Here is a 19,859-nt window from a genome sequence, read left to right as displayed (position 1 = left end):
TCTGGAGGAGGAGGAGGACAGAGGAATCTGGAGGAGGAGGAGGACAAAGGAGTCTGGAGGTGGAGGACAGAGGAGGAGAAGGACAGAGGAGTCTGGAGGAGGACAGAGGAGTTTGGAGGAGGGGTCTGAAGGAGGAGGAGGACAGAGGAGTCTGGAGGAGGACAGAGGATTCTGGAGGAGGAGGAGGACAGAGGAGTCTGGAGGAGGAGGAGGACAGAGGAGTCTGGAGGAGGAGGAGGACAGAGGAGTCTGGAGGAGGAGGAGGACAGAGGATTCTGGAGGAGGAGGAGGACAGAGGAGTCTGGAGGAGGAGCAGTACAGAGAATTCTGGAGGAGGACAAAGGGGTCTGGAGGAGGAGGAGGAGGACAGAGGAGTCTGGAGGAAGAGGAGGACAGAAGAGTCTGGAGGAGGAGGACAGAAGAGTCTGGAGGAGGAGGACAGAAGAGTCTGGAGGAGGAGGACAGAGGGGTCTGGAGGGTCCTATTGATGGTTTGGAGGAGGAGGACAGAGGGGTCTGGAGGAGGAGGGCAGATGAGTCTGGAGGAGGGCAGATGAGTCTGGAGTAGGACAGAGGAGTCTGGAGGAGGAGGACAGAGGAGTCTGGAGGAGGAGGAGAAGGACAGAGGAGTTTGGAGGAGGAGAAGGACAGAGGAGTCTGGAGGAGGAGGAAGACAGAGGAGTCTGGAGAAGGAGGACAGAGGAGTCTGGAAGAGGAGGAGAAGGACAGAGGGGTCTGGAGGAGGAGGAGAAGGACAGAGGGGTCTGGAGGAGGAGGAGAAGGACAGAGGAGTCTGGAGGAGGAGGAGAAGGACAGAGGAGTCTGGAGGAGGAGGAGAAGGACAGAGGCGTCTGGAGGAGGAGGAGAAGGACAGAGCAGTCTGGAGGAGGAGGAGAAGGACAGAGCAGTCTGGAGGAGGAGGACAGAGGAGTCTGGAGGAGAAGGACAGAGGAGTCTGGAGGAGGAGGACAGAGGAGTCTGGAGGAGGAGAAGGACAGAGGAGTCTGGAGGAGGAGGAGGACAGAGGAGTCTGGAGGAGGAGGAGGACAGAGGAGTCTGGAGGAGGAGGAGGACAGAGGAGTCTGGAGGAGGAGGAGGACAGAGGAGTCTGGAGGAGGAGGACAGAGGAGTCTGGAGGTGGAGGACAGAGGAGGAGAAGGACAGAGGAGTCTGGAGGAGGACAGAGGAGTTTGGAGGAGGGGTCTGAAAGAGGAGGAGGACAGAGGAGTCTGAAAGAGGAGGAGGACAGAGGAGTCTGGAGGAGGAGGAGGACAGAGGAGTCTGGAGGAGGAGGAGGACAGAGGAGTCTGGAGGAGGAGGAGGACAGAGGAGTCTGGAGGAGGAGGAGGACAGAGGATTCTGGAGGAGGAGGAGGACAGAGGAGTCTGGAGGAGGAGCAGTACAGAGAATTCTGGAGGAGGACAAAGGGGTCTGGAGGAGGAGGAGGACAGAGGAGTCTGGAGGAAGAGGAGGACAGAAGAGTCTGGAGGAGGAGGACAGAAGAGTCTGGAGGAGGAGGACAGAGGGGTCTGGAGGGTCCTATTGATGGTTTGGAGGAGGAGGACAGAGGGGTCTGGAGGAGGAGGGCAGATGAGTCTGGAGGAGGGCAGATGAGTCTGGAGTAGGACAGAGGAGTCTGGAGGAGGAGGACAGAGGAGTCTGGAGGAGGAGGAGAAGGACAGAGGAGTTTGGAGGAGGAGAAGGACAGAGGAGTCTGGAGGAGGAGGAAGACAGAGGAGTCTGGAGAAGGAGGACAGAGGAGTCTGGAGGAGGAGGAGAAGGACAGAGGAGTCTGGAGGAGGAGGAGAAGGACAGAGGAGTCTGGAGGAGGAGGAGGACAGAGGGGTCTGGAGGAGGAGGAGGACAGAGGGGTCTGGAGGAGGAGAAGGACAGATGAGTCTGGAGGAGGTGGACAGAGGAGTCTGGAGGAGGAGGAGAAGGACAGAGGAGTCTGGAGGAGGAGAAGGACAGAGGAGTCTGGAGGAGGAGGAGAAGGACAGAGGAGTCTGGAGGAGGAGGAGAAGGACAGAGGAGTCTGGAGGAGGAGGAGAAGGACAGAGGAGTCTGGGGGAGGAGGAGAAGGACAGAGGAGTCTGGAGGAGGAGGAGAAGGACAGAGGAGTCTGGAGGAGGAGGAGAAGGACAGAGGAGTCTGGAGGAGGAGGAGAAGGACATAGGAGTCTGGAGGAGGAGGAGAAGGACAGAGGAGTCTGGAGGAGGAGGAGAAGGACAGAGGAGTCTGGAGGAGGAGGAGAAGGACAGAGGAGTCTGGAGGAGGAGGAGAAGGACAGAGGAGTCTGGAGGAGGAGGAGAAGGACAGAGGAGTCTGGAGGAGGAGGAGAAGGACAGAGGAGTCTGGAGGAGGAGGAGAAGGACAGAGGAGTCTGGAGGAGGAGGAGAAGGACAGAGGAGTCTGGAGGAGGAGGAGAAGGACAGAGGCGTCTGGAGGAGGAGGAGAAGGACAGAGCAGTCTGGAGGAGGAGGACAGAGGAGTCTGGAGGAGGAGGACAGAGGAGTCTGGAGGAGGAGGACAGAGGAGTCTGGAGGAGGAGAAGGACAGAGGAGTCTGGAGGAGGAGAAGGACAGAGGAGTCTGGAGGAGGAGAAGGACAGAGGAGTCTAGAGGAGGAGGAGAAGGACAGAGGAGTCTAGAGGAGGAGGAGAAGGACAGAGGAGTCTGGAGGAGGAGGAGAAGGACAGAGGAGTCTGGAGGAGGAGGAGAAGGACAGAGGAGTCTGGAGGAGGAGGAGAAGGACAGAGGCGTCTGGAGGAGGAGGAGAAGGACAGAGGCGTCTGGAGGAGGAGGAGAAGGACAGAGGCGTCTGGAGGAGGAGGAGAAGGACAGAGGCGTCTGGAGGAGGAGGAGAAGGACAGAGGAGTCTGGAGGAGGAGAAGGACAGAGGAGTCTGGAGGAGGAGAAGGACAGAGGAGTCTGGAGGAGGAGAAGGACAGAGGAGTCTGGAGGAGGAGAAGGACAGAGGAGTCTGGAGGAGGAGAAGGACAGAGGAGTCTGGAGGAGGAGAAGGACAGAGGAGTCTGGAGGAGGAGAAGGACAGAGGCGTCTGGAGGAGGACAGAGGCGTCTGGAGGAGGACAGAGGTGTCTGGAGGAGGACAGAGGTGTCTGGAGGAGGACAGAGGAGTCTGGAGGAGGACAGAGGAGTCTGGAGGAGGACAGAGGAGTCTGGAGGAGGAGGAGGACAGAGGGGTCTGGAGGAGGAGGAGGAGGACAGAGGGGTCTGGAGGAGGAGGAGGACAGAGGGGTCTGGAGGAGGAGAAGGACAGAGGAGTCTGGAGGAGGTAGACAGAGGAGTCTAGAGGAGGAGGAGGAGAAGGACAGAGGAGTCTGGAGGAGGAGGAGAAGGACAGAGGAGTCTGGAGGAGGAGGAGTAGGACAGAGGAGTCTGGAGGAGGAGGAGGACAGAGGAGTCTGGAGGAGGAGGAGGACAGAGGGGTCTGGAGGAGGAGGAGGACAGAGGGGTCTGGAGGAGGAGGAGGACAGAGGGGTCTGGAGGAGGAGAAGGACAGAGGAGTCTGGAGGAGGTAGACAGAGGAGTCTGGAGGAGGAGGAGAAGGACAGAGGAGTCTTGAGGAGGAGGAGAAGGACAGAGGAGTCTGGAGGAGGAGGAGTAGGACAGAGGAGTCTGGAGGAGGAGGAGGACAGAGGAGTCTGGAGGAGGAGGAGGAGAAGGACAGAGGAGTCTGGAGGAGGAGGAGAAGGACAGAGGAGTCTGGAGGAGGAGGAGGAGAAGGACAGAGGTGTCTGGAGGAGGAGAAGGACAGAGGAGTCTGGAGGAGGAGAAGGACAGAGGAGTCTGGAGGAGGAGAAGGACAGAGGAGTCTGGAGGAGGAGAAGGACAGAGGAGTCTGGAGGAGGAGAAGGACAGAGGAGTCTGGAGAAGGACAGAGGAGTCTGGAGAAGGACAGAGGAGTCTGGAGAAGGACAGAGGAGTCTGGAGAAGGACAGAGGAGTCTGGAGAAGGACAGAGGAGTCTGGAGAAGGACAGAGGAGTCTGGAGGAGGACAGAGGAGTCTGGAGGAGGACAGAGGAGTCTGGAGGAGGACAAGGACAGAGGAGTCTGGAGGAGGACAAGGACAGAGGAGTCTGGAGGAGGACAGAGGAGTCTGGAGGAGGACAGAGGAGTCTGGAGGAGGACAGAGGAGTCTGGAGGAGGACAGAGGAGTCTGGAGGAGGACGGAGGAGTCTGGAAGAAGAGGAGGACAGAAGAGTCTGGAGGAGGAGGAGGACAGAGGGGTCTGGAGGAGGAGGAGGACAGAGGGGTCTGGAGGAGGAGGAGGACAGAGGGGTCTGGAGGAGGAGGAGAAGGACAGAGGAGTCTGGAGGAGGAGGAGGACAGAGGAGTCTGGAGGAGGAGGAGGACAGAGGGGTCTGGAGGAGGAGGAGGACAGAGGGGTCTGGAGGAGGAGGAGGACAGAGGGGTCTGGAGGAGGAGGAGAAGGACAGAGGAGTCTGGAGGAGGAGGAGGACAGAGGAGTCTGGAGGAGGAGGAGAAGGACAGAGGAGTCTGGAGGAGGAGGAGAAGGAGGACAGAGGAGTCTGGAGGAGGAGGAGAAGGAGGACAGAGGAGTCTGGAGGAAGAGGAGGACAGAGGGGTCTGGAGGAGGAGGAGGACAGAGGGGTCTGGAGGAGGAGGAGGACAGAGGGGTCTGGAGGAGGAGGAGGACAGAGGGGTCTGGAGGAGGAGGAGGACAGAGGGGTCTGGAGGAGGAGGAGAAGGACAGAGGAGTCTGGAGGAGGAGGAGGACAGAGGAGTCTGGAGGAGGAGGAGGACAGAGGGGTCTGGAGGAGGAGGAGGACAGAGGGGTCTGGAGGAGGAGGAGGACAGAGGGGTCTGGAGGAGGAGGAGAAGGACAGAGGAGTCTGGAGGAGGAGGAGGACAGAGGAGTCTGGAGGAGGAGGAGAAGGACAGAGGAGTCTGGAGGAGGAGGAGAAGGAGGACAGAGGAGTCTGGAGGAGGAGGAGAAGGAGGACAGAGGAGTCTGGAGGAAGAGGAGGACAGAGGGGTCTGGAGGAGGAGGAGGACAGAGGGGTCTGGAGGAGGAGGAGGACAGAGGGGTCTGGAGGAGGAGGAGGACAGAGGGGTCTGGAGGAGGAGGAGGACAGAGGGGTCTGGAGGAGGAGGAGAAGGACAGAGGAGTCTGGAGGAGGAGGAGAAGGACAGAGGAGTCTGGAGGAGGAGGAGAAGGACAGAGGCGTCTGGAGGAGGAGAAGGACAGAGGAGTCTGGAGGAGGAGAAGGACAGAGGAGTCTGGAGGAAGAGGAGGACAGAGGAGTCTGGAGGAGGAGGACAGAGGAGTCTGGAGAAGGAGGACAGAGGAGTCTGGAGGGTCCTATTGATGGTTTGGAGGAATATCTTCATCTTTATGAGTTTTCTTTCCATCCCCTGATATAATTATTACCGCAGTAAATCTCATCGGATCGGTCTCCGCAGTCATTGATCCCATTACAGACGACCCCCTCAGGTCCTGCCTGGACACAGCGACCATTGTGACACTGGAATTCCCCCGTCTGACACTGGTCCCCCGGGCGCGGTGAGGGTGCGGTGGGCCTGGCAGACACTGTGTGGAGGGAAGAGAGGGTCTTCAGTGATAGTTTAAAGGGCTCCTCTAGCTCCATATTCTCATATATCCGGAGGTTACTGCACCTTCTCCACATCCGAGCAGCTCCATGCGCAGGAATATTCTGCCATGATAGTCTAGAGGGAGGATCCGGACATAGCGAGCAGTGATCATCGCCTCGAAGCTTGTGGCCACCGGTGTGGAGCCATCAAAGTTACCCTGGAAAATCTACACAGAGGAACCACAAATCACTGACAGAGAAGGGGCGATGAATGCTGCGTCCACCATGCTTTACCTTCCATCTCTCACTCTATATATTCCAGGTTTGCTTCTTTCACTGATGAAGAATATGGCAGCTCCATATACATGATCAGATAAATATGGCCGCCTTTTTCCAAATCAGTGCCTCCACCCTCTGCAGGATCTGTCTGGAGATAGGAGAGGCGCTGACTCTGCAGGAGGGCGGCAATGGTCATCCCTTTATAGCTGACCACTTCCCTGTGCTGCCATCTCCTCACCAGCAGGAGGTGCACATCTGTAATGGGGCTGATAGTCTTCTGGTTGGCTGGAGCCGGCTCCCCCTTGTTGCCTTTAGCTGAAACTTTGCAATAGTTTTCCTTTTCCTACTGCCAGAATGTAGTATTTACACTTGCAGTACAATTACTGAAGGGTTAAGATCTGATGATGTTGTCATGTTGCAATCTTTATTATCTTTTCTGCAGAATTCAGGCTGGTGATTGGTTGGGGCTCAGCATGCTTTGGAATTAGCTGTGCAAGGCTCTGGGTCAATACTGTTCAGTTTTCTTAGTCAGTTTTACTTCCAGTGCTTCCTGCGCCTGACTCTCTGTGTGCTAATACCACAGACTGCCACCTCGCTGTCCAAGCAGTAGAGCCAATCCGCATCCTAACCACTAGACTAGGGCTGGGGTGCTCTACTAAATTCCCGATCCACAGCCAACCAATTCACTGCCTTGTGCAGGAAGGACCATTTTTCCTGCTGCGTCGGACTGTCTGCCATTAAAGATTCTATGGGGGTATTTATCAGGACTTCGAGGCCACAAAAGTGTCTTGGAAGTGCTGAAATAATTGCTAATGTTAGTGTATCGCTAGCACCTGCGATTATTTTCTCCTTTTGCCACCTCCACGCCGGGAGGCTGCGTAGGGTCGTGGATGGCGGGGGGTGGTCAGCTGGCTGCACATGTTTCTACATCAGGTACTACTGCAACAGCCCACAGCGTCCCATCAGATACATTAAGAGGCCCGGCTGTGCCAGAGGGGCGGCAGGGCCATTATTCGCCAGCGCAAAAGTGTCAGCATATTATAAATACCCTGTGAGTTTTTGTTCTCCATGTGTGATCCCTGGCTGCCGCTAACACCACAGGCCTCCCCTTCATCATCTGCCCGGGGATCTATCACCACACACACCAGGAGATTTCTGTCTCCATGTGTGATCCCTGGCTGCCGCTAATATCACAGCACTCCCCTTCATCATCTGCCCGGGGATCTATCACCACACACACCAGGAGATTTCTGTCTCCATGTGTGATCCCTGGCTGCCGCTAACACCACAGGCCTCCCCTTCATCATCTGCCCGGGGATCTATCACCACACACACCAGGAGATTTCTGTCTCCATGTGTGATCCCTGGCTGCCGCTAACATCACAGGCCTCCCCTTCATCATCTGCCTAGGGATCTATCACCACACACACCAGGAGATTTCTGTCTCCATGTGTGATCCCTGGCATACAAACGAACAAAAGTAACGAGACCCTAGAAAATGTTACTTTTAATTAGTCAATAGATAAAACTGATCTCCTACAAAGCACACAACCCATCAAGAGAACAAATCTACTGGCATAAGGTTATGACCTTACGGAAGATGTGACCTGTCCATCAAGTTCAACCAAGGAAGGGAACGGATTGGATGAGGAAGGGATTTTAGGGGAAATAATTTTATATAACAAATCAATGTTACTTCAATGTAAAAAGACCCTTCTTGAAGCTCTCTACTGTCTCTGCTGTGATCAGCGCCTGAGCACTCTGTTGTAACTGCTGTGCTCTGCTCCTGAGCTCTCTGATGTCCCTGCTGTGCTCTACTCCTGAGCACTCTGCTGTCCCTGCTGTCCCCAGCGCCTGAGCTCTCTGCTGTCCCTGCTGTGACCAGCGCCTGAGCTCTCTGCTGTCCCTGCTGTGACAAGCACCTGAGCTCTCTGCTGTCCCTGCTGTGACAAGCACCTGAGCTCTCTGCTGTCCCTGCTGTGACTAGCGCCTGAGCTCTCTGCTGTCGCTGCTGTGACCAGCGCCTGAGCTCTCTGCTGTCCCTGCTGTGACCAGCGCCTGAGCTCTCTGCTGTCCCTGCTGTGACCAGCACCTGAGCCCCTGCTGTCCCTGCTGTGACCAGCGCCTGAGCTCTCTGCTGTCCCTGCTGTGCTCTGGGCCAGAGCACTCTGCTGTCCCTGCTATGACAAGCGCCTGAGCTCTCTGTTGTCCCTGCTGTTACCAGTGCCTGAGCTCTCTCCTGTCCCTGATGTGACAGCACCTGAGCTCTCTGCTGTCCCTGCTGTGACAGCACCTGAGCTCTCCGCTGTCCCTGCTGTGCGCTGCACCTGAGCTCTCCGATGTCCCTGCTGAGACCAGCACCTGAGCTCTCTGCTGTCCCTTCTGTGACCAGCGCCTGAGCTCTCTGCTGTCCCTGCTGTGACAAGTGCCTGAGCTCTCTGCGATCCCTGCTGTGACTAGCACCAGAGCTCTCTACTGTCCCTGCTGTGAGCAGCTCCTGAGCTCTCTGCTGTCCTCTGCTCCCGAGCTCTCTGCTGTCCCTGCTGTGATCTGCTCCTGAGCTCTCCGCTGACAAGTATGCTGCAGTTATACATTGCAGTATAATATTCTGACAAATATGCTACTGCAGATGTACATTGCAGTATAATATTCTGACAAGTATGAGACAGCAGTTATACATTGCAGTATAATATTCTGACAAGTATGCTGCTGCAGTTATACATTGCAGTATAATATTCTGACAAGTATGCCGCTGCAGTTATACATTGCAGTATGATATTCTGACAAGTGTGCTGCTGCAGTTATACATTGCAGTATGATATTCTGACAAGTATGCTGCTGCAGTTATACATTGCAGTGTAATATTCTGACAAGTATGAGACTGCAGTTATACATTGCGGTATAATATTCTGACAAGTATGCTGCTGCGGTTATACATTGCAGTATAATATTCTGACAAGTATGCTGCTGCAGTTATACATTGCAGTATAATATTCTGACAAGTATGCTGCAGTTATACATTGCAGTATAATATTCTGACAAGTATGCTGCTGCAGTTATACATTGCAGTATAATATTCTGACAAGTATGCTGCTGCAGTTATACATTGCAGTATAATATTCTGACAAGTATGCTGCTGCAGTTATACATTGCAGTATAATATTCTGACAAGTATGCTGCTGCAGTTATACATTGCAGTATAATATTCTGACAAGTATGCTACTGCAGTTATACATTGCAGTATAATATTCTGACAAGTATGAGACTGCAGTTATACATTGCAGTATAATATTCTGACAAGTATGAGACTGCAGTTATACATTGCAGTATAATATTCTGACAAGTATGATGCTGCAGTTATACATTGCAGTATAATATTCTGACAAGTATGCTGCTGCAGTTATACATTGCAGTATAATATTCTGACAAGTATGCTGCTGCAGTTATACATTGCAGTATAATATTCTGACAAGTATGCTGCTGCAGTTATACATTGCAGTATAATATTCTGACAAGTATTCTGCTGCAGTTATACATTACAGTATAATATTCTGACAAGTATGCTGCTGCAGATATACATTACAGTATGATATTCTGACAAGTATGCTGCTGCAGATATACATTACAGTATAATATTCTGACAAGTATGATGCTGCAGTTATACATTGCAGTGTAATATTCTGACAAGTATGATGCTGCAGTTATACATTGCAGTATAATATTCTGACAAGTATGCTGCTGCAGATATACATTACAGTATAATATTCTGACAAGTATGCTGCTGCAGTTATACATTGCAGTGTAATATTCTGACAAGTATGATGCTGCAGTTATACATTGCAGTATAATATTCTGACAAGTATGCTGCTGCAGTTATACATTGCAGTGTAATATTCTGACAAGTATGAGACTGCAGTTATACATTGCAGTATAATATTCTGACAAGTATGCTGCTGCAGTTATACATTGCAGTGTAATATTCTGACAAGTATGAGACTGCAGTTATACATTGCAGTGTAAAATTCTGACAATTATGCTGCTGCAGTTATACATTGCAGTATAATATTCTGACAAGTATGCTGCTGCAGTTATACATTGCAGTGTAATATTCTGACAAGTATGCTGCTGCAGTTATACATTGCAGTATAATATTCTGACAAGTATGAGACTGCAGTTATACATTACAGTATAATATTCTGACAAGTATGCTGCTGCAGTTATACATTGCAGTGTAATATTCTGACAAGTATGCTGCAGTTATACATTGCAGCATAATACTTTGACAAGTATGCTGCTGCAGTTATACATTGCAGTATGATATTCTGACAAGTATGCTGCTGCAGTTATACATTGCAGTATAATATTCTGACAAGTATGCTGCTGCAGTTATACATTGCAGTATAATATTCTGACAATTATGCTGCTCCAGTTATACATTGCAGTATAATATTCTGACAAGTATGTTGCTGCAGTTATACATCGCAGTATGATATTCTGACAAGTATGCTGCTGCAGTTATAGATTGCAGCATAATATTCTGACAAGTATGCAGCAGTTATACATTACAGTATAATATTCTGACAAGTATGCTGCTGCAGTTATACATTGCAGTATAATATTCTGACAAGTATGCTGCTGCAGTTATACATTGCAGTATAATATTCTGACAAGTATGCTGCTGCAGTTATACATTGCAGTATGATATTCTGACAAGTATGCTGCTGCAGTTATACATTGCAGTGTAATATTCTGACAAGTATGAGACTGCAGTTATACATTGCAGTGTAAAATTCTGACAAGTATGTTGCTGCAGTTATACATTGCGGTATAATATTCTGACAAGTATGCTGCAGTTATACATTGCAGTATGATATTCTGACAAGTATGCTGCAGTTATACATTGCAGTATAATATTCTGACAAGTATGCTGCTGCAGTTATACATTGCAGTATAATATTCTGACAAATATGCTACTGCAGTTGTACATTGCAGTATAATATTCTGACAAGTATGCTGCAGTTATACATCGCAGTGTAATATTCTGACAGGTATGCTGCTGCAGTTATACATTGCAGTATAATATTCTGACAAGTATGCTGCAGTTATACATTGCAGTTTAATATTCTGACAAGTATGCTGCTGCAGTTATACATTGCAGTATAATATTCTGACAAGTATGCTGCTGCAGTTATACATTGCAGTATAATATTCTGACAAGTATGCTGCAGTTATACATTGCAGTATGATATTCTGACAAGTATGAGACTGCAGTTATACATTGCAGTATGATATTCTGACAAGTATGCTGCTGCAGTTATACATTGCAGTATGATATTCTGACAAGTATGCTGCTGCAGTTATACATTGCAGTATAATATTCTGACAAGTATGCTACTGCAGTTATGCATTGCAGTATAATATTCTGACAAGTATGCTGCTGCAGTTATACAATGCAGTGTAATATTCTGACAAGTATGCTGCTGCAGTTATACATTGCAGCATAATATTCTGACAAGTATGCTGCAGTTATACATTGCAGTATGATATTCTGACAAGTATGAGACTGCAGTTATACATTGCAGTATGATATTCTGACAAGTATGCTGCTGCAGTTATACATTGCAGTATGATATTCTGACAAGTATGCTGCTGCAGTTATACATTGCAGTATAATATTCTGACAAGTATGCTACTGCAGTTATGCATTGCAGTATAATATTCTGACAAGTATGCTGCTGCAGTTATACAATGCAGTGTAATATTCTGACAAGTATGCTGCTGCAGTTATACATTGCAGCATAATATTCTGACAAGTATGCTGCTGCAGTTATACATTGCAGTATAATATTCTGACAAGTATGAGACTGCAGTTATACATTGCAGTATGATATTCTGACAAGTATGCTGCTGCAGTTATACATTGCAGTATGATATTCTGACAAGTATATTGCTGCAGTTATACATTGCAGTGTAATATTCTGACAAGTATGCTGCTGCAGTTATACATTGCAGTATGATATTCTGACAAGTATGCTGCTGCAGTTATACATTGCAGTATAATATTCTGACAAGTATGCTGCTGCAGTTATACATTGTAGTTTAATATTCTGACAAGTATGCTGCTTCAGTTATACATTGTAGTTTAATATTCTGACAAGTATGCTGCTGCAGTTATACATTACAGTATAATATTCTGACAAGTATGCTGCTGCAGTTATACATTGCAGTATAATATTCTGACAAATATGCTGCTGCAGTTATACATTGCAGTATAATATTCTGACAAGTATGCTGCTGCAGTTATACATTGCAGTATAATATTCTGACAAGTATGCTGCTGCGGTTATACATTGCAGTATAATATTCTGACAAGTATGCTACTGCAGTTATACATTGCAGTATAATATTCTGACAAGTATGCTGCAGTTATACATTGCAGTATAATATTCTGACAAGTATGCTACTGCAGTTATACATTGCAGTATAATATTCTGACAAGTATGAGACAGCAGTTATACATTACAGTATAATATTCTGACAAGTATGCTGCTGCAGTTATACATTGCAGTATAATATTCTGACAAGTATGCTGCTTCAGTTATACATTGCAGTGTAATATTCTGACAAGTATGAGACTGCAGTTATACATTACAGTATAATATTCTGACAAGTATATTGCTGCAGTTATACATTGCAGTGTAATATTCTGACAAGTATGCTGCTGCAGTTATACATTGCAGTATGATATTCTGACAAGTATGCTGCAGTTATACATTGCAGTATGATATTCTGACAAGTATGCTGCAGTTATACATTGCAGTTTAATATTCTGACAAGTATGCTGCTGCAGTTATACATTGCAGTATAATATTCTGACAAGTATGCTGCTGCAGTTATACATTGTAGTTTAATATTCTGACAAGTATGCTGCTGCAGTTATACATTGCAGTATAATATTCTGACAAGTATGCTGCTGCAGTTATACATTGCAGTATAATATTCTGACAAGTATGAGACAGCAGTTATACATTACAGTATAATATTCTGACAAGTATGCTGCTGCAGTTATACATTGCAGTATAATATTCTGACAAGTATGCTGCTGCAGTTATACATTGCAGTGTAATATTCTGACAAGTATGAGACTGCAGTTATACATTACAGTATAATATTCTGACAAGTATGCTGCTGCAGTTATACATTGCAGTATAATATTCTGACAAGTATGCTGCTGCAGTTATACATTGCAGTATAATATTCTGACAAGTATGCTGCTGCGGTTATACATTGCAGTATAATATTCTGACAAGTATGCTACTGCAGTTATACATTGCAGTATAATATTCTGACAAGTATGCTGCAGTTATACATTGCAGTATAATATTCTGACAAGTATGCTACTGCAGTTATACATTGCAGTGTAATATTCTGACAAGTATGCTGCTGCAGTTATACATTGCAGTATAATATTCTGACAAGTATGCTGCTGCAGTTATACATTGCAGTGTAATATTCTGACAAGTATGAGACTGCAGTTATACATTACAGTATAATATTCTGACAAGTATGCTGCTGCAGTTATTCATTGCAGTGTAATATTCTTACAAGTATGAGACAGCAGTTATACATTACAGTATAATATTCTGACAAGTATGCTGCTGCAGTTATACATTGCAGTATAATATTCTGACAAGTATGCTGCTGCAGTTATACATTGCAGTATAATATTCTGACAAGTATGCTGCAGTTATACATTGCAGTATAATATTCTGACAAGTATGCTGCTGCAGTTATACATTGCAGTATAATATTCTGACAAGTATGCTGCTGCAGTTATACATTGCAGTATAATATTCTGACAAGTATGCTGCTGCAGTTATACATTGCAGTATAATATTCTGACAAGTATGCTGCTGCAGTTATACATTGCAGTATAATATTCTGACAAGTATGCTACTGCAGTTATACATTGCAGTATAATATTCTGACAAGTATGAGACTGCAGTTATACATTGCAGTATAATATTCTGACAAGTATGAGACTGCAGTTATACATTGCAGTATAATATTCTGACAAGTATGATGCTGCAGTTATACATTGCAGTATAATATTCTGACAAGTATGCTGCTGCAGTTATACATTGCAGTATAATATTCTGACAAGTATGCTGCTGCAGTTATACATTGCAGTATAATATTCTGACAAGTATGCTGCTGCAGTTATACATTGCAGTATAATATTCTGACAAGTATTCTGCTGCAGTTATACATTACAGTATAATATTCTGACAAGTATGCTGCTGCAGATATACATTACAGTATGATATTCTGACAAGTATGCTGCTGCAGATATACATTACAGTATAATATTCTGACAAGTATGATGCTGCAGTTATACATTGCAGTGTAATATTCTGACAAGTATGATGCTGCAGTTATACATTGCAGTATAATATTCTGACAAGTATGCTGCTGCAGTTATACATTGCAGTATGATATTCTGACAAGTATGCTGCTGCAGTTATACATTGCAGTGTAATATTCTGACAAGTATGAGACTGCAGTTATACATTGCAGTGTAAAATTCTGACAAGTATGTTGCTGCAGTTATACATTGCGGTATAATATTCTGACAAGTATGCTGCAGTTATACATTGCAGTATGATATTCTGACAAGTATGCTGCAGTTATACATTGCAGTATAATATTCTGACAAGTATGCTGCTGCAGTTATACATTGCAGTATAATATTCTGACAAATATGCTACTGCAGTTGTACATTGCAGTATAATATTCTGACAAGTATGCTGCAGTTATACATCGCAGTGTAATATTCTGACAGGTATGCTGCTGCAGTTATACATTGCAGTATAATATTCTGACAAGTATGCTGCAGTTATACATTGCAGTTTAATATTCTGACAAGTATGCTGCTGCAGTTATACATTGCAGTATAATATTCTGACAAGTATGCTGCTGCAGTTATACATTGCAGTATAATATTCTGACAAGTATGCTGCAGTTATACATTGCAGTATGATATTCTGACAAGTATGAGACTGCAGTTATACATTGCAGTATGATATTCTGACAAGTATGCTGCTGCAGTTATACATTGCAGTATGATATTCTGACAAGTATGCTGCTGCAGTTATACATTGCAGTATAATATTCTGACAAGTATGCTACTGCAGTTATGCATTGCAGTATAATATTCTGACAAGTATGCTGCTGCAGTTATACAATGCAGTGTAATATTCTGACAAGTATGCTGCTGCAGTTATACATTGCAGCATAATATTCTGACAAGTATGCTGCAGTTATACATTGCAGTATGATATTCTGACAAGTATGAGACTGCAGTTATACATTGCAGTATGATATTCTGACAAGTATGCTGCTGCAGTTATACATTGCAGTATGATATTCTGACAAGTATGCTGCTGCAGTTATACATTGCAGTATAATATTCTGACAAGTATGCTACTGCAGTTATGCATTGCAGTATAATATTCTGACAAGTATGCTGCTGCAGTTATACAATGCAGTGTAATATTCTGACAAGTATGCTGCTGCAGTTATACATTGCAGCATAATATTCTGACAAGTATGCTGCTGCAGTTATACATTGCAGTATAATATTCTGACAAGTATGAGACTGCAGTTATACATTGCAGTATGATATTCTGACAAGTATGCTGCTGCAGTTATACATTGCAGTATGATATTCTGACAAGTATATTGCTGCAGTTATACATTGCAGTGTAATATTCTGACAAGTATGCTGCTGCAGTTATACATTGCAGTATGATATTCTGACAAGTATGCTGCTGCAGTTATACATTGCAGTATAATATTCTGACAAGTATGCTGCTGCAGTTATACATTGTAGTTTAATATTCTGACAAGTATGCTGCTTCAGTTATACATTGTAGTTTAATATTCTGACAAGTATGCTGCTGCAGTTATACATTACAGTATAATATTCTGACAAGTATGCTGCTGCAGTTATACATTGCAGTATAATATTCTGACAAATATGCTGCTGCAGTTATACATTGCAGTATAATATTCTGACAAGTATGCTGCTGCAGTTATACATTGCAGTATAATATTCTGACAAGTATGCTGCTGCGGTTATACATTGCAGTATAATATTCTGACAAGTATGCTACTGCAGTTATACATTGCAGTATAATATTCTGACAAGTATGCTGCAGTTATACATTGCAGTATAATATTCTGACAAGTATGCTACTGCAGTTATACATTGCAGTATAATATTCTGACAAGTATGAGACAGCAGTTATACATTACAGTATAATATTCTGACAAGTATGCTGCTGCAGTTATACATTGCAGTATAATATTCTGACAAGTATGCTGCTTCAGTTATACATTGCAGTGTAATATTCTGACAAGTATGAGACTGCAGTTATACATTACAGTATAATATTCTGACAAGTATATTGCTGCAGTTATACATTGCAGTGTAATATTCTGACAAGTATGCTGCTGCAGTTATACATTGCAGTATGATATTCTGACAAGTATGCTGCAGTTATACATTGCAGTATGATATTCTGACAAGTATGCTGCAGTTATACATTGCAGTTTAATATTCTGACAAGTATGCTGCTGCAGTTATACATTGCAGTATAATATTCTGACAAGTATGCTGCTGCAGTTATACATTGTAGTTTAATATTCTGACAAGTATGCTGCTGCAGTTATACATTGCAGTATAATATTCTGACAAGTATGCTGCTGCAGTTATACATTGCAGTATAATATTCTGACAAGTATGAGACAGCAGTTATACATTACAGTATAATATTCTGACAAGTATGCTGCTGCAGTTATACATTGCAGTATAATATTCTGACAAGTATGCTGCTGCAGTTATACATTGCAGTGTAATATTCTGACAAGTATGAGACTGCAGTTATACATTACAGTATAATATTCTGACAAGTATGCTGCTGCAGTTATTCATTGCAGTGTAATATTCTTACAAGTATGAGACAGCAGTTATACATTACAGTATAATATTCTGACAAGTATGCTGCTGCAGTTATACATTGCAGTATAATATTCTGACAAGTATGCTGCTGCAGTTATACATTGCAGTATAATATTCTGACAAGTATGCTGCTGCGGTTATACATTGCAGTATAATATTCTGACAAGTATGCTACTGCAGTTATACATTGCAGTATAATATTCTGACAAGTATGCTGCAGTTATACATTGCAGTATAATATTCTGACAAGTATGCTACTGCAGTTATACATTGCAGTGTAATATTCTGACAAGTATGCTGCTGCAGTTATACATTGCAGTATAATATTCTGACAAGTATGCTGCTGCAGTTATACATTGCAGTGTAATATTCTGACAAGTATGAGACTGCAGTTATACATTACAGTATAATATTCTGACAAGTATGCTGCTGCAGTTATTCATTGCAGTGTAATATTCTTACAAGTATGAGACAGCAGTTATACATTACAGTATAATATTCTGACAAGTATGCTACTGCAGTTATACATTGCAGTATAATATTCTGACAAGTATGCTGCTGCAGTTATACATTGCAGTGTAATATTCTGACAAGTATGAGACTGCAGTTATACATTACAGTATAATATTCTGACAAGTATGCTGCTGCAGTTATACATTGCAGTATAATATTCTGACAAGTATGCTGCTTCAGTTATACATTGCAGTGTAATATTCTGACAAGTATGAGACTGCAGTTATACATTACAGTATAATATTCTGACAAGTATGCTGCTGCAGTTATACATTGCAGTGTAATATTCTTACAAGTATGATGCTGCAGTTATACATTGCAGTATAATATTCTGACAAGTATGCTGCAGTTATACATTGCAGTTTAATATTATGACAAGTATGCTGCTGCAGTTATACATTGCAGTATAATATTCTGACAAGTATGAGACTGCAGTTATACATTGCAGTATAATATTCTGACAAGTATGCTGCTGCAGTTATACATTGCAGTATGATATTCTGACAAGTATATTGCTGCAGTTATACATTGCAGTGTAATATTCTGACAAGTATGCTGCTGCAGTTATACATTGCAGTATGATATTCTGACAAGTATGCTGCAGTTATACATTGCAGTTTAATATTCTGACAAGTATGCTGCTGCAGTTATACATTGCAGTATAATATTCTGACAAGTATGCTGCTGCAGTTATACATTGTAGTTTAATATTCTGACAAGTATGCTGCTGCAGTTATACATTGCAGTATAATATTCTGACAAGTATGCTGCTGCAGTTATACATTGCAGTATAATATTCTGACAAGTATGCTGCTGCAGTTATACATTGCAGTATAATATTCTGACAAGTATGCTGCTGCAGTTATACATTGTAGTATAATATTCTGACAAGCATGCTGCTGCAGTTATACATTGCAGTATAATATTCTGACAAGTATGCTACTGCAGTTATACATTGCAGTATAATATTCTGACAAGTATGCTGCTGCAGTTATACATTGCAGTATAATATTCTGACAAGTATGCTGCTGCAGTTATACATTGCAGTATAATATTCTGACAAGTATGCTGCTGCAGTTATACATTGCAGTATAATATTCTGACAAGTATGCTACTGCAGTTATACATTGCAGTATAATATTCTGACAAGTATGCTGCTGCAGTTATACATTGCAGTATAATATTCTGACAAGTATGCTACTGCAGTTATACATTGCAGTATAATATTCTGACAAGTATGCTGCAGTTATACATTGCAGTATAATATTCTGACAAGTATGCTGCTGCAGTTATACATTGCAGTATAATATTCTGACAAGTATGCTGCTGCAGTTATACATTGCAGTATAATATTCTGACAAGTATGCTACTGCAGTTATACATTGCAGTATAATATTCTGACAAGTATGCTGCTGCAGTTATACATTGCAGTATAATATTCTGACAAGTATGCTGCAGTTATACATTGCAGTATAATATTCTGACAAGTATGAGACAGCAGTTATACATTACAGTATAATATTCTGACAAGTTTGCTGCTGCAGTTATACATTGCAGTGTAATATTCTGACAAGTATGAGACTGCAGTTATACATTACAGTATAATATTCTGACAAGTATGCTGCTGCAGTTATACATTGCAGTATAATATTCTGACAAGTATGCTGCAGTTATACATTGCAGTATAATATTCTGACAATTATGCTGCTGCAGTTATACATTGCAGTATGATATTCTGACAAGTATGAGACTGCAGTTATACATTGCAGTATGATATTCTGACAAGTATGCTGCAGTTATACATTGCAGTATAATATTCTGACAAGTATGCTACTGCAGTTATACATTGCAGTATAATATTCTGACAAGTATGAGACAGCAGTTATACATTACAGTATAATATTCTGACAAGTATGCTGCTGCAGTTATACATTGCCGTATAATATTCTGACAAGTATGCTGCAGTTATACATTGCAGTATAATATTCTGACAAGTATGCTGCTGCAGTTATACATTGCAGTATAATATTCTGACAAGTATGCTACTGCAGTTATACATTGCAGTATAATATTCTGACAAGTATGAGACAGCAGTTATACATTACAGTATAATATGCTGACAAGTATGCTGCTGCAGTTATACATTGCAGTATAATATTCTGACAAGTATGCTGCAGTTATACATTGCAGTATAATATTCTGACAAGTATGAGACAGCAGTTATACATTACAGTATAATATTCTGACAAGTTTGCTGCTGCAGTTATACATTGCAGTGTAATATTCTGACAAGTATGAGACTGCAGTTATACATTACAGTATAATATTCTGACAAGTATGCTGCTGCAGTTATACATTGCAGTATAATATTCTGACAAGTATGCTGCAGTTATACATTGCAGTATAATATTCTGACAATTATGCTGCTGCAGTTATACATTGCAGTATGATATTCTGACAAGTATGAG

At 43.9% G+C, this 19,859-nt stretch overlaps 1 protein-coding gene across 5 annotated transcripts in view; it reads right to left on the bottom strand.

The window, feature by feature from the left end:
• The window catches only part of LOC140133894 (SCO-spondin-like), a 235,870-nt gene that overhangs the window by 102,307 nt on the left and 113,704 nt on the right, over positions 1-19,859 (bottom strand). For all 5 annotated transcript variants that reach the window (XM_072154576.1, XM_072154577.1, XM_072154579.1 and 2 more), the window contains exons 43-44: positions 5,662-5,803; positions 5,417-5,575 (exon numbers count right to left, since the gene is read on the bottom strand). In XM_072154576.1, coding sequence (XP_072010677.1) covers positions 5,417-5,575; positions 5,662-5,803 — 301 coding nt within the window. The remainder of the gene's footprint in view (positions 1-5,416; positions 5,576-5,661; positions 5,804-19,859) is intronic.

The sequence above is a fragment of the Engystomops pustulosus genome, chromosome 5, assembly GCF_040894005.1.
Source record: "Engystomops pustulosus chromosome 5, aEngPut4.maternal, whole genome shotgun sequence".
NCBI classification, from domain to species: Eukaryota; Metazoa; Chordata; class Amphibia; order Anura; family Leptodactylidae; genus Engystomops; species Engystomops pustulosus.
The sequence above is the reverse complement of the archived record's forward strand: the minus strand, read 5'-3'. Positions and strand labels throughout refer to the sequence as shown.